General features: G+C 38.3%; 1 protein-coding gene across 4 annotated transcripts in view; it reads left to right on the top strand.

The window, feature by feature from the left end:
* PANK1 (pantothenate kinase 1) overlaps positions 1-13,484 on the top strand; it is a 35,098-nt gene extending 21,614 nt beyond the window's left edge. For all 4 annotated transcript variants that reach the window (XM_083844168.1, XM_083844166.1, XM_083844167.1 and 1 more), the window contains 5 exons: positions 3,738-3,991; positions 6,282-6,458; positions 6,849-6,972; positions 11,232-11,357; positions 11,986-13,484. In XM_083844168.1, coding sequence (XP_083700294.1) covers positions 3,738-3,991; positions 6,282-6,458; positions 6,849-6,972; positions 11,232-11,357; positions 11,986-12,045 — 741 coding nt within the window. In that variant the 3' untranslated portion in view covers positions 12,046-13,484. The remainder of the gene's footprint in view (positions 1-3,737; positions 3,992-6,281; positions 6,459-6,848; positions 6,973-11,231; positions 11,358-11,985) is intronic.
* Positions 13,485-15,520: the final 2,036 nt, after the last annotated feature.

Raw genomic sequence — 15,520 nt, 5'->3', positions numbered from 1 at the left:
TTTTTCCTGGCAGCAAGGCTCTGCCAGCTGCCCTGCTGTGGTCATGGCAGTGCTGATCTTGCTGGGTTGAGTTACTGTTATGCTGCCTGATACAGCTAAAGCTTGACACTATGCATGTTACAAAAGAGCCTTGAACAGACTGTTGTTTTCCAGCACTCCTTATGAGTTTATACCAAGAGGTGGGCTTTTATTCTCCTTAGGATAGCATCTGTGTATGGCAACAAGGGGCCTTTTGCATATCCTTGCAATCAGCTCAGTTTTAGGCGCTGGTTGCTAAGGCATGCACTGTCACAGGGAAGCGTTCACTGCTCCTTTGCTGTGTTGCACCCACTTGTAAACATGGCTAAAATCCAGAGTCCCTGCTCTTGATGGTCTTGAAGAATTCCTAGAGATCCAATGTATTCTGTTCCCTCCCTTCATCTGGTATTTAAAAGCAGTCTGAAATGATGAATTTCTATGGTCTGGCCATAAGGTAGGAAAAACTGTTCTTATAAAAAAAAAAGTGCACATGGTTTTGCTGTAACCATCATAAATTTTTCCTCCAGGGTCCTGTGTACTGTTCTGTTCTGCTGTTCTTGCTCTCATAGCACAACTTTCTGACGTACCATTTTTTGAGAGGCACCATACTGAAGGTAGTTGCAGGAGTGTGGAGCAGGATAAGTAGAGCAGTGTGCTGCCTGCCGTCATATTAGTGGCTGTAAAGGGCTGGTGAACATCTACAAATGCATTTTGTAAAATGTTGTAGGAGGAACATCTAATGCTCTTCAGCTCCTGCAAGGAGAAGTGTCTTGAACAGCTCAAAGATGAGGGTGAGTAGAGTGGGGTGGAGTGAGGTGGTGGCAGCAGAGAAACACATACGCCTACTCATACATTAGTTACGATGTTTTCAAGCACATCTATTTTGTGATGCAGTCGAGCTGCTTCAGTCACTGTGAGCAGAGAATGAATAGAGGAAAAAGCAGTTTTATATACAGTGAAAGGGACTGGGAAGGGTTTGTGGCCCTGGCCCATCCTGGCTTCTTGTGTGAGGCTGGGTTACAGTATTTCTTGCAACTGTGCCCTAATTTGTGCTTAGGGAAAAAAAAATAGCTTGCTGGGCTGCCCAGAGCCTGAGATGTGAGGGTGAAGAGCTTGCAGGTTGCTCAATGCAGGCAGGCTGCGTGGAATACTGATGCCAGTCTTGCTCCTTCCAAAAATGAGAAACAGACTGCTGTAACAGTTCAGGAAAACAGTTTTTCAGTCTGCTATGAATATCATACATGAAAGAAAGCAGCGTAAGTCTTTTCTGCTTGCAGTATATCAGCTGTTAAATATAGCACAGAACCATAAAAAGCAGAGTAAATCTTAACGTGGCTTTTATATGTGGAAGGTTGGACCTAATAAGACTTCTGTGCTCAGTGCTTGAAAGAAGCCCCTGATTACTTGCTTTTGTTCTGTCCTTATAAAAGTGCTGTGCTGGCTGGAGAGCTGGTAGAAACAAGCATTTTGTCTTTCTGCACTCATGCCAGAAGTGTTTTTTCTCTTAGATTTGTATTGCTCGTGTTTTGCAAGTACTTAAGATTATGTATTTATTGAAGTGTAATACTGGTGAGACAAAAGCAGCTTGTGGCTGGTTATTTGGCCTACAGGATGACCAGAGATTTTGACAATAAGGGCCATCCATACATCCACTAATGACTCTTCTTTGTGTTGCAGGCTTCTGTTTCATAGCATGTTTATGTATGATACGGCTGGATCATGTCTTGTCATGCTGCTTCTAGTTCATACAGTAAAATGAGGACTATGAAACTCCAGAGTACTTTACCTAGAGAAATATGGCTGGTATACAGTTGTCTGTTTTGACAAGCTAGTGCAACGCTTACTGGTTCAAATAGAACAAATAAATCCTCTATTAATGCCTTAGTGAGCTCCATACAACATTGTGAGAGAGAGTGCATGAGTTGTTAACTGGTAGTCCCTTGCACTGTATGTCTCTTGGAGTTGTTTCTCTCAGTCTAATAGCAAGAAATAGCTGAAATCCAAGGTATTTGCAAAGACAGCCTTAAGATTTTTTTTTTGTAATGCTTCTTTAATTTTCTCCCCCAGTTTGTGCTTACTCCTTTTATTTGCTGGGCAAATGGTTCAAGACTTATAATGCTTTTCTGTAGCTGTAACTTGTATAACCGCGTGGTAACCAAGGGAAGCATATGAAGGGATTGTAAAATTGCAGGAGGAAATGCTGAAAGAAAAAGAAGTGATCCCCACCTGTGTCTGTTGTCCTATGAATAGCTGTATTTATACTGAGGTCTTTGAGTTTGCTTGGTTTTGTTTTTTGTAGAAATACTTTTCTATAGTTGCAGGATTTGAGGGCTAGCAAGCATAAAGTGAGGGCAGACCCAAACAGTAGGGCAGCTTTCAGTTCAGGCTAGTTAAAGCAATGTAAGAGCAGAGAAAACTTAAGGGGAGAGATTTAAATAGCTCAAAAGAATGTAACCTATTGGCCGTGCCTGTTCCACAGAAATAGCTTCTCTTTGTAGTGATTGAATATATCTTCCAGAATTAAAAATAGGAGGTAGGTAGCCCCATGAATCTTATCTATTAGCTGTTATAAAAACATCCTGCAATATGCAAATGTTTGACAACCTGCTCTGAGCTGAATAGCTCCCTTTTGTTCTTAATACCCTGCTGCTTTTTCTGGTACAAGTGGAGTAGATAAGACCTACTGTGCTGGTGTGAGGATGCAAGAGACCTCAGGATTTGCATGTGAGACTTTTCTATATTTTCTTCCTTCTCCTTACACGTTTGAATTCAATGTCATTTGGAAAGGAGTTTTTCTACAGATTATCACTGTATCCTGTTTCTAGAAAGGAGTGGGATTTCTAACTCTAGTAAACAGAGTGCTATGATAAGTAGGTGTCTGCTTAAGTACAGTAATGGGTGACCTGTAAGATCCAAAAGAATATGCTTTTTAAGCTCTTACACTTGTTTTTCTGCCTTCTGCTACAGTTATTTTTTTCTACAAATATTATGATGGGGGCATGGGCCTGAGGATATTTTTGGTTTTTAGATAGTATTCTCAGTGTTTGATGAAAAACCTGTTTTTTTTTTTTTATGAGGCATTTTAAAACACTGATTGTAATTTAAAGAAACAACTCTCATTACTGGAGAAATACACTTGAAAAAAAAAAGGCAAGTCTTTAAGTATAATCCACTGCATTTTTAATGGGTATTAACATACGAATGTGCACTTTATAAAGCTTGAATTATCTGGTACTTTAAATGCAGTTTCTTGACCTTGCTGCTTCTGCCAAATGTTTTGTTAAATTGCTGGGAGATGTAGATGGATGATGAGTTAAAGCACTGGGCATCCTGACAAGTGCTACTTTGCCCACATGTCAGATACTGTCCCAAAACTGCAGAGCACAGTCCTCATGGGATGGGGATGAGAGGAAAAATTTATTGCTGCAGACTGCTGTCGGGGAGGAAATTTTTTCCTGGACTGCTTGCAGAGCATGGATTATCCAAAAGGCAAAGGAACTGAAGGACAGTGCTGCATAGCACCTTGTTTTGGGAGGTACCCATTGTCAGGCAGAAAGCGAACTCCTTGTATTTTGGACCTCATGCTCGGACAGATCTTTGTACTGTTTGAGTAGCATAATACATTACTGTTAAATTGATGGAAGTGCTTCAGCAGCGCCTTTTGTCCTTCTCAGTGTTGTACTATACTAAGAAATATTTAATTTCTTGTTCTATTCCAGATTGCTGATCTACAACTCCACAAGCTGGATGAATTGGACTGTTTGATCCAGGGCCTGCTTTATGTTGATTCTGTTGGTTTCAATGGCCAACCAGAGTGCTATTATTTTGAAAATCCTACAAATCCTGAACAATGCCAGAAAAAGCCTTACTGCCTTGATAATCCATATCCTATGCTGCTGGTTAACATAGGCTCAGGGGTCAGTATCCTAGCTGTATACTCAAAGGACAACTATAAGAGAGTCACAGGATCCAGGTAAATTTAATTCTCTATATTTTTTTCTTAATATTTGAACAGATAAAAGCAGACAGCGACTATAGGTGCAGCTTCAAATTATTCTTATCTTCCCATTTCTTTAAAAAACTCACTAGTAGCAAGGCTGGAAATATCCCAGGATTTCTTCAGAGGAGGGCGTAGGTCAGTGAAATCGCTTGTTCATTCAGCTTCAGAGCTGCTTTAATCTCTCCTTGGTGTTCTCACCTACTTCCTATCTCTTGCTGTGAGTTACCAAAATAGACCTGTTCCAATAAATAAATGTTCTCTTCCCTACGCTTTGATCCACTAGAATAGCCAGAGCAGTAAAGTAAAAACGTTTGGGCCAAACAAAAATGTCTTGCTTAATAATTAGGATGTGTATCCAGGATACAGGAAAACTTTATAGTATTACCTGCTACCACTGGATTTTGGCAGGGGAGTCTTATTAGATGTCTTGTTTCCTTACTGATTGCAGTAGTCTTTGGACTGTGCTAGTAAATCAATGAATGGCCGCATGTAAAGACTAGAACTTGACTGTCTGTATTCTTACTTGATTCTCAGCATGATTTCTGCCTGTGTCAGCTGGTGTTCTCTGAAGCAATTTGTAGGGTACAGCTGAGTTGGAATGGACTCTGGCCTCTGTTAAATAAAAGGGGGAAAAAATTTTAAATGTGACTGCTCTGTTTAAGAGCTTGGGAGTTCAGTGTTGCGGATGCAAAATTTTGCTGTTAAGGCCGCAGTAGCCTGAGGCATGCTTAAGTTTACTCATATTGTAAACTGTGATGTGGCCACAGAAAGTATTTACTTGTGGGGAACTACTTTAGTCCAGATGGGCATGCTTCCAGGTAGTATTGAAGCTTCCAGGTAGTATTGAAAATACATATGTATCTATGCACTCTTCACTCATATGTACAAGCTAAATTGATATATTTCATATTAGTAATCTTGTGACCTTTAAAACAAATTAGAAGTATATATATATATCCATTCCTCCCCGCCCCCAAGTCCACTTCCAAAGCAACAACCAAAGAAACTCTTAGGATTTGCTATGGTCTGTTCCAAAGCTGCATTCTGTTCTTCAATGCATGGTACATATTAATGAAGTTTTTCATACACACTGTAAATGACTGCGTGTCTGTCTTCCATTGTCTTATCTAAAGTATATATTAATATCATAATTGTACACATGAGCCATTCTTCTGTATACGGTACAAATGAACAAAGTTGATCTTAGGGGAGGCTTTGGTTTTCTTGCCATTCTAGTGGCTTTTTTTTTCAAGCACAGTCCTTTCAATATCTGTAGATCTACTTCTGATCGTTTACATTACAGAGGGAAAAACATGACTGCAGTGGGTTGTTGACTTGTTAGCGATGATGAAATCAATATTGTCTCGTGGGCTTCCTCCTGTTCAGATATTAAATATATTACTGCACTACTAGATGTGTTCTGAAAAGCTTTCCTCATAATTGAACGCCACCATCTGAGCAGTGTTCCTGTCTAACCTGCTGTGTTTTTTTGTGAAGTGCAAATGCAGCATCTCATTGGTCTTGTTTATTGTGGCTCCAATCAGTGTGACTGCCATCTGTGCAAATAAGTTACTCTTCCTTAATCTTTGGGAAAGTTAAGGAAGGATGTAGAGGTTAGTAAGTTGAAGTTCATGTCTACTTTGGACTCTGCAGTCTTAACAGAATTCTAATGAATGCGTTAGTAACTTGTTACATGTACTTGGATACTGAGTAAATATGTGCAAGGTTTTCAAGAAAAATGACTGCTCCTTGTTTAGAGATCTACGGAGGGCTGAGACAGACATGGAGGGGTGCTGCCAGCCTTGCTTTGAACAGGAACCAACCAGACTATTTCCTGCCATTGCCTAGGGGGACAAGATGCATCTTAGCTGCTTGCCCCTGCATAGATAGTGTTGATTGCCATTTATTCTTTTATTGCTGACTCAGGTGATCTGGCTGGCTGCTTATTCTTACCCAAAGAAAACTTGGTTGAGCGCTACCAATAGCAAACTGGCATCAGCAAAGTTGCATTGGGCCACGTTCTCAGCTAACACTTTCTTTAGCATGATTTCTCCTGTTTAAATATGAAGAACTGACGAGTAGTTGAGTTGAAAACCATGCAGGTGTATTAAACTCAGCCTGGGGGGTATTTTTCCTCACTTCTCCAAGAGGAGTTGCAAGACTATAGTTAGTAGCTGTGCAGAGCACTTTGAAAACAGGAGTCTGAAGATCTGTGGTAAAAGCTGGTCCCAGCTGCTGTTCTGAAGGAAGTGTGCTTTTCTAGTCTCGGAGGAGGAACCTTCCTGGGCCTCTGCTGCTTGCTGACTGGCTGCGAGACCTTCGAAGAAGCACTAGAAATGGCTGCAAAAGGAGACAGCACCAATGTGGATAAACTGGTGAAAGATATTTACGGTGGAGACTATGAGCGGTTTGGCCTTCAAGGGTCTGCTGTAGCCTCAAGGTATGCTTTGAGCTGTTTCTAAGGAGTTCTGGGAAACTTAGTGTGCATGCTGAACTGCATGCGTAATGATGCAGTGTGTCCATGTGGGACTGTCACTCTGAATGGATCATGTGCTTTGTACTTAGATCTCTCACCTACTTCTTACTCTATTTTTTTTCTACGCAGGTATAAGCAATGCTTTAGGTAGCTTGCTTCCATTAAATTATTTTAAAAGAAGTGTGTTTGCTCATTGCTTTGTCTTTCCAATGTGATTACTTCTCCCATATTTCATTATGTCTAAAGTTGATGGATGTCAAATCCAAACAAAATTAATTATTTAATTTAATACCTTTCTAAGGGCTTTCAGCACTCTTGAATACCTCATTAAAAGGAATGATTTTCCTCACACAGCTTTGGCCATATGATGAGTAAAGAGAAGAGGGATTCCATCAGCAAAGAGGACTTGGCCAGAGCTACTTTGGTTACAATCACCAACAACATAGGTTCTATTGCTCGCATGTGTGCACTGAATGAGGTAAGATGGTATATTAACTATAAGCTTAAATTCCTTAGAAAGAGCTTACTAAGGTTATCAGAATACAAAAATACAAATTGCTGGTATAGTAGGTATGTAATTGCTTGGTAAATATGCATGTATTTAATGCTGTGTCTTAATTCCTGTGGTTTATCATGTATGCCGTGGTGCGAAGTGTAAGATACTTTGAGCTTTGAAAGTAGGGAAGAAGGGAGAAAAGTTGACTGTAAAGCTCTCCTTGAACGATTGATGCTTAGAGCAGTCCAATCGTTCTTGAACTGTACTGGATAGATATCAGTGCCTTTAATCCAAATTAATACTCTTAACTACTTCTTTGTTATTAACAGATCAGGTATTGTGACAGACTTTAATTTTAAACAAAACAAAAATAAGCAGGGATTTGTGAGCTGCAAATTGCATCCCTCAGTATTATTTGGTAACTGACTGCTTTTGTCTGATCTAAATTTTTTTGGGTGCTTTAATGACTTTAGCTCTACAACATTCTCCGCTTAGAATAAAAGTTGTTTTTTTCTTAAATCAAACAAAACACCAAATAAACCCCTAAACTGCTGCTTTATGACTTTGTGTGCAATTTAATTTTTTACTTTATGAGAAATAGCAGACAAATAATCATCAGTAGTTTTTTTATAAGCCTGTCATATTGCCCTCTTGATTTTTTTTAAATATAAAAATTCCTAATGCTTAATCTCTCCTCTATGGGAGAGATGGTTGTTCTTTTCCAGTGTTTCATTTTGCCTCTTTAATATTTTAAGGTTCTGATTTTTGAGATGAAATGATAGATCTTCATGCAGTATTTGGAAAGTGGTTGTACAATGGAATTGTGATTGCATACTGATAAATCTTGCAGTCAGTTCCTTTACTAACAGTTTTAACATTAGATTTTTGTGAGCTCCTACCTTTGAGAAACCATCTACAATCTCCTCAGTCTTTCTTGAGCGGTAGTGGCCTATTCCTGTGTCTGAATACTGAATTCTTTCCCCCTTCCATGTGTGCCTTTTAACTTTTTAAATTTCAGTTTCATCTAGTATGTTATGACTCAATCACGAAGTCTCTTCAGCATTGCTGTGCTGTTCATTTTTTATTCTGAATCTCCCAAGTAACTTTGTATGTTGAGTTATGTTTGTTGCTAATATTCCCTTCTAGAGCACTTCTAAAATATTTTGAACAGCACAAGTCTCTGTGCTCCTATAAAATGCTACAGATAACCTCCCTTTATTGTGAAAAGTGACTACATACTTTTTTTTGGCAATTTGACTTTTTCAGTCACGATGATTCTCTTTCGGTGTTCTCTTTGCTTTCAGCTTCTTTACAGTGTTGCCTTGTGGCATGGAGTTCAAGCAGCATTGTACAGGGCTATCAAAGCATGGAGAGTTGCAGCAGGGAACCACATGCGATGCATTCAGAGGAGGAAATAGGCTACTAATGCAACTAATGCTTCTGAGTCATTGTGGAAAAGTTGCTAACTTTTTTTGTCGCGGACGGGTTTATTTAAACTGGATGTGATCCACAGCATTTTATGGAGGAATGTGGCTTGTTGTGTTAAGTATTCTTCATGTCCCAGACAATGTCAAAGCAGAATTTCTGCAGCATTTCAGAAACAAATTATTCTGTGGCTCTAGAGAAGAACCTTATTTAGTAGCTTTATATGTTAGTAAAAATAAATAAATAAAATAAAAAACCTTCAAACATGATATCATTGCAAGTCAGCTACTATCCAGATAGCTTGCCCTGAAGAAAGGAGTAATGCTGCTATTCTGTTAAATACTCCAGACACATAAATTGTCATTGTGAGTTACAGCTGTATCTTCCAACAAGGCTGGTGAATGAAATGTCCGAGTGAGAACTCTGTGCTTAAAAACCAGTTGAATTTGATATATTATTTTGTGGAATGTATGCATTAGATTTAGGGTAATGGTAAAGCTCACTTTGACAAAATCAATTTATGCCCTGAAGCGTGAGTTTTTTGATAATTTTTTTTGTGATTGCAGCTTTAATATTGTGTTGAAAATCACTTGCATATGTGCAGAAAAAATGAGGCTGGGGAATAAATGAAATATTCGTTCTGCAGAACTTCAAAGCGAAGTTTGCTTGCACAAAGTTGGCAGTAGGGTAGAAAAATTCCATAGTCTGGAACCATTTGGCTACACATCATTTGAAACAGTCTGTTGTAGGCACAACAGAACTACATAAAGGAAACCAATCTCCCTCGTTTATACTTTACATGTTCTGCTAGTATGGAAGCTGCATCTGAACAAGCCTTCTTGCAAAAGTATGCGCAAGATGGTTTTTTGTTGCATCGATATAGATTCCACTGTTCAATTGAATTGGCAAATGTATATATGCTATGTTTAAAGGTGTAGTATAATTTTCTACTGCAGGGTAGTTGAACAATTTAGCAAAGCCCCAGGATGGAAGAGTACATGTCTTTTCCATGATGTTGTAATTTGGTTAGCTTAAGCAAGAATTTCATCACCAACCCTCATCGGTTTAAGGCCTCTGTCTTTCAGCTTTGAATATTTCAGCTGTTAACAATTCTAAGTTAATAGGCAAGACTCTCTTAAGAGATGAAATAGCATGCCTTCATTTTCAAAGCCCCAAGAAATGCTAAAGCTGTTTTCTGTTCAATTCCAAAATCTGGGGAACTAACAATTTTTAACCTTGACAAGCAAAGGAATGTTGGAAAATAGTTGATAAAAAAAAAAACTTATGTGCTGACAGACACTGCTATTCTAGTAGGTATTACTATTTTTAGATTTAAAGTTTTAGTAATTTTTACAGTCCGTGTTAAGTATTGCTTGCTTGAATTTCAGATATGAGTAGCTCCATGTTTATGTTCAGGAAAAAGAAATTTGGGGAACGAAGTTCAAATGTAGGGTTCTAATCAATTTCATGGTATTGACTTACAGGAAAATAATTAGTTACGTGTTTATCCCTCCTTTGTTAGCAATGAGTTCCAGAGCTAGAACTGCTTTGTCAAAGGATGCAGAGTCCCCTTGGCCATATTTAATAGCAGCCTTATGAAACTTGAGAAGCTCTTATTTTCAGCAACATAATTTGCTAGGAAAGCATATTGAATACATGCTGATGTGTCTGCAGAGTCTAAGTGGATAGATGACTACAATCCTGCATTATTTAATTAAAGTTTGTGTCTTGCTGTGTTTGATTTGAGAAGGATGATCAGAAATGAAACTCTTAAGTCACTGGAGACTGAATAAATACCTGACTGCATCTGGATACCAGCACTGTCCGGTACTGAGCCTTCAAGTGAAGGTGTTCTGTATAGTGTGTCACACGCACAGTATTGGACACTACAAAACCGCTCTTTATAGTGAAATAACTGCTGCAGAACAGAGTGCTAGGCCTCACAGAGCCGTATGAATCCAGTGAGGCAGCGCTTGGTAACTCCGCTCTCAGCAGGTTTTTGCTGTGAATTTTCACTAGAGGGTTGTGAGGACGTGTTCTAACGTTCCCTCAGGACTCCTCTAAGAGCTTATGTCTCTAGGATTTGGTCTCCTACCGAATCTTCTACACCAGTTCTAGTGTATAGTGAGCCTCACGTGCAGCACACCAGCTCAGAATGCACATGTAGACGTTTTTGTGCATAACTGGTGAAACAGGGCCTGGTAAAATAGCTACCGGCATTAAGTACCAGAGCTGTTGGTAACGAGCCCTGGTGTGTACACAAGTAAGGATACGGTGTGGCTTTCTCACTGACAGTGTGGCACCGATTGTCTGGAAAACTTGAGTTTCTTTATAAACGCTGAGTTCTAGAGAGCTTTGAAACAAAGGAGTGTGATACGGGTTAAGTGTCGTGTTGGCTATGGTTCACTTGCTTTTTGAAAACGGAACCACAGTTCAGATAATAAGTAATGAAAGACGATTACTCTCTCAGGTAGTTCTCGTCAGATACCCTTCAGAGGTTCTCCGCTTGTATTCTCTAGCACATCTACGTCATATACAAACAATGGATCCTGTTTGTTGGGAAGGTTTTGAGCTTTTAAACAAATATTCACCATCTGTGGTACAAGCCTCTCTCTAGAAAACAAAGTCTTATTTTTTTGCAACATGTCTACTTAGTGGTCAGTGACTAAAATTATTTGGGGATTTTTTGGTCTGGAGAATTTAAATGTAACCCAAAATACCCATATAATCTTATAGTGGAGACAGAAGCATATGTTGAATGGGACAAATAACGCAGCTGAATATAATTTTTGCTGGTCTGCTTTTCAATTTTACAGAACATTGACAAGGTGGTATTTGTTGGAAACTTTCTCAGAATTAATATGATTTCTATGAAGGTGCTAGCATATGCTATGGATTATTGGTCCAAGGGACAGCTGAAAGCTCTGTTTTTGGAACATGAGGTAAGGAAATATATGTTGAACTTTCTTTTATTTGTAAGGAAAAAAATCTTGTGGTTCCTGACTATTTTGATGAAGTTAAAAGGGAGAAACTCAACGGTATTGCTTTGAAGCGAAAGCACAAACCAAGTTCTGCATAAATACCATTTAACTATGAACTCATTTGAAAATATCCCTCATTAGCTCCGTGGCTTGACCACTGATCTTTTGGTGTTTATTGCTAAACATCACACGTGCTTCTTGATCCTACTACCAACTATGTTCTGTGTGGCATTATCTATAAACCTCAACTAGAATGAATTTTGGCAAGTAGTTCTGAGGGCACTGTGAGATGGCTGTGTTCAGAATGGAAACTGCACTGCCTCAACACACCATCACTGTAGTGGTTCTGTAATTTTTGACAGTTTTAGAGAACTGTGCAAGATTTCTCATAATACAATGCTCTGCTGGACCTAAACAATATTGTATTAAATCATAATTCAGATAGAACAAATACTTGGCACAGTGGGGCTGATCTTGTAAGAAAGGTCTTTTAATTGTCTTACCAAAACTGAAAGCTCTGCATGATCATGCGTATGTCTTATTTTGGAATTTGATGGCCTTTTTTTTTTTTGTTTTTGCTTGTTTAAAGGGTTATTTTGGAGCTGTTGGGGCTCTTCTAGAATTGCTTAAAATGACAGATGATCAGTGATGGAGCTGTCTGAAGAGATTTTTACTGCAGATGCTGCTGGATAAGAGCGGAAGCCACTACAAGGATGGAAATGAAGCCATTACGATAGTTCTACCTGCTGGATTTGTAAATAATTTAAAATCCTTTTAGCTGATCTCTAACTTCTGGGTTTTGAGCTTAACTTCAAAATTCATATGGGGAATACTGAGATTTTTTTTCTGTACACTGTATTTTTTAGGGGAAAAATGTGCAACGTGGCCAAACATACAGATTTTATGGAATTATTTTAAAAAGTGGATACTGTTTGATGTAGGACCTGTGATACTAGGCATCTGCTTTTCTTCTGGGGTTTACTGATTAGTGCGGTAATTTTAACTTCATTTAGTAATCACTCTAGGAGATTTTTATCTTATTTTCATGACGTTTCATGATTTGTTCTTGGTTTCAAATGAAACTACAAAGCTGATGCATTTTACTGTGAAAACTAGTCATTGATTTGTTGCCTTTCCTTTCCTCATTAGATGAGACACACTTTTATTTAACAGCTTTCCCTCACCCTGCCAAAAAAAATAAAATAAAATATGAGCTGCTTGGCAAGACAGCAAGAAAACCTGGGGGGAGAGCGTGTGTTTAAACACTAAATTTTCAGTGCTCCTGACTTTAAAGATCAGGAACAGACTGCTAACTGGTTTTGCAGTGCTGTCCTTTATATTGGGAATTGTAAACAATGCAAAGGAGAATTTTAATTATTGGCTTGAAACTGAAATGAAATTGTTTCTTTTGAAAATCTCTGATCTATATGGAGAGTTCCATAGTACAGATGTTGTTTATGTATCGTACATGCTTGGTGTTAGATGACAAAGGGAGGAGATTGTTTCAATTTATTTGAAGACTTTTCTGTAGTGTGCAGTTTCTAAGTTGATCATAATCGAAAACAACTGATAACTGCATTATTCAAAGCCCAGTTTCTAAAATTAGAAAATCATTCACTAATGTATTTTCAGTTTTTAAGCTAATGCCAACTTTTCCTCTCGAACACTAAGGTTTGAGTGTTTATTCCAGTGCAGTATTTTCTACATTGGTTTCATTGGTGGACCTCTCTAGACTTTTTCAGTTGAATTGAGACCACTTTGAAATCTATGTACTTGATTGTGCATGGCATGTATGAACTCGCTTTTCCTAGACACTTTGAAGGCTCACAAATCAGAGGCTGAAAACCAGTCCATAAATTATTTTGTCTTGTAAAACTGTATGTGATGTCACATAATGTAAAGGGCTCATCAGAGGGACAGTGTAAAATTCAGACTTATGTATTATCCAATATATTTTTGGAAGGGGGTTAACTCACTTTTTTAAGTCATTAATTTCCATATCTCACAAATGGTGAAATGAATTCATATTAGTTGAAGTGTTAACTTGTCTGATGGAAATAAAGACCACCACTGTTTTGACTGTTTTAATGTATCTGTGGAATTCATTTCTTGAAATCAGTTATATGAAATGCATAAATGTTTCATGACACATAGCAAGTTACTTTCATGATAATGCTTTGGTACTTACTTTTCTAAAATCTTCTGTTACATTCCTTTGGTCTTTGAAGCTGTACCTGTTTAAAGCTGACTTTTTCATAGTTTGTAAGTAACTACATGAGAATGTTAGCATGTTGTGGTTGACCCTTCATGTAACACTTGATGGGAGATAAGTGGGGTTAGTTCTGCTCAGTGCCTCTAATTTTTCATGAACGAAATGAAACTTACTAAGTTTATTTGTTAGGTTTTACCTGCAACTTAAGGATTATTTTTTTTCCTTAAAGGAATATTCAGAGGATACAAAACTGTATATCCAATGTTGTATGTAGAGCTATTTCAGTTTCTAGAAATACTGGAAAGAGTTTAGAAATGAGACTTTTGAAGTGTGATCTTTGGTCATAGAATCTTCCACCGATGTTGATTCAGGACAAGGTAATTCTGGACTTCTAGCAGGTGGTGATAAATGTTTGTAAGCTTTTTCCTTCGGGGGGGGGGGGGGGGAACACATTTTGGTTTTCCTTTTTTTATTTACTAGACAAGCGTTGTAGACCTTCAAGTTCATTTGGTATGCAGTTCTTCGTTCCTGTGTTAAGTTATAATGTCAAGTATTATTGACAATCTCCAAGCAAGACAATTTGGAAACTGTAAAGCTATTTGAACAACAGTTAGTGTTTTAGCTCAAAACATGATGAACTGCTTGCTATTGCCCTCTCTTCTCCCTTGAGCGTTGCTATCAGGAAGTGTAAGACAAGCAGACTTACTAGTGGCTGCTCTTACACAGTTGTCACCTGCCCCCAGTGAGGGGAGAAGGTCCAGGCAGCAGAGCAGAAAAGATGTGTGGGTGGGTAAGATGTGAATGTTGTTCATGTGCCTACATACTGCTAATGCTGTCTTCACTTGTTTGTTCAATCTGATGCTTGCTTCTGGAAGTCTGTGGGAAGGAATATTCCCCTGAAGGAAAGAGGGATTGTCTTTCTGTAACAGTTGCAATAACTTTGAAATCAGGCTGCTGTCAGGGCTACTTAACCAACTCCCTTTCTTCCACCCATTTACTTAATCTGGATTGTGTCAGTGTGCCTGGTCTTGCCTAGCAGAAATCAGATGAACATCATTGTTATTAAGTTCAGTAACAAAAATCACGTAGGTGACGTATAGAAAAGAGCTGTAAAGATTTTTTATGGATAGTTCACATTTTATCAAAACTACTATTTCTCTTTAATCAGTATTTATAAAACACGTTTAACTTTATAGCTTTTTAGTTCAGTTTGTATTTTTATATATAAAGGAGTAAATGAACCAGCAGAATTTTTGCCAACTATCTTTTCATGGCTCTGTTTAACCAGACTTCAGAATGTTAAGAGTTGCCTGCACTTCTTAGGACAAACAGTAGAGGGAAGCATTACATCAGCAATATAAATGTGCTTTGCTAAAGGAGAGAGCACAGGGCAACTTGGCGGGGGGTGTATTTTGTTTGTTCCCTCCAGTAAAAGATTTGATCTTTCTCCCCAGTGTCTTTTTAGGAGATCTGATTTGGGAGTACTTGTCATTGATATTCCTCTATTCTTAGCATTTATAGTTATGTGATGAAAGAATGTAATGTTAGGTAAACAAATATGAGGTATCGCTTCTTTTAAATGCAAATCTTCCACTCTTGGGGGGGGGGGGGGACAACCTTAGCAAGTCATTCAGGAAAATACATATACATAGACTATGCAATATGAACAAATGCAGGTATTGTGGTTGAAGAAGGAAAGCACAATTCCTAACGTTAGCTGTAAGTTTTCGAGGACTGTCAGGTAAGTTAATCACAGCAGTTTTAAGCAGATCATGAAATGAAACTAACTTCAAAATGATGAACTGAGATTTAAAGTGCTTAATATGCCAGGTGCAATAGCAGAGAGACTGGGCAAAAATGCTCTGAATAAAACCTATTTAAAGGGTCTGAAAAGTCTTACTTGATGATGTGG

Source organism: Anser anser (genome assembly GCF_964211835.1).
Source record: "Anser anser genome assembly, chromosome: 7".
NCBI lineage: Eukaryota > Metazoa > Chordata > Aves > Anseriformes > Anatidae > Anser > Anser anser.
This window is presented reverse-complemented; position numbering and strand designations above follow the sequence as displayed.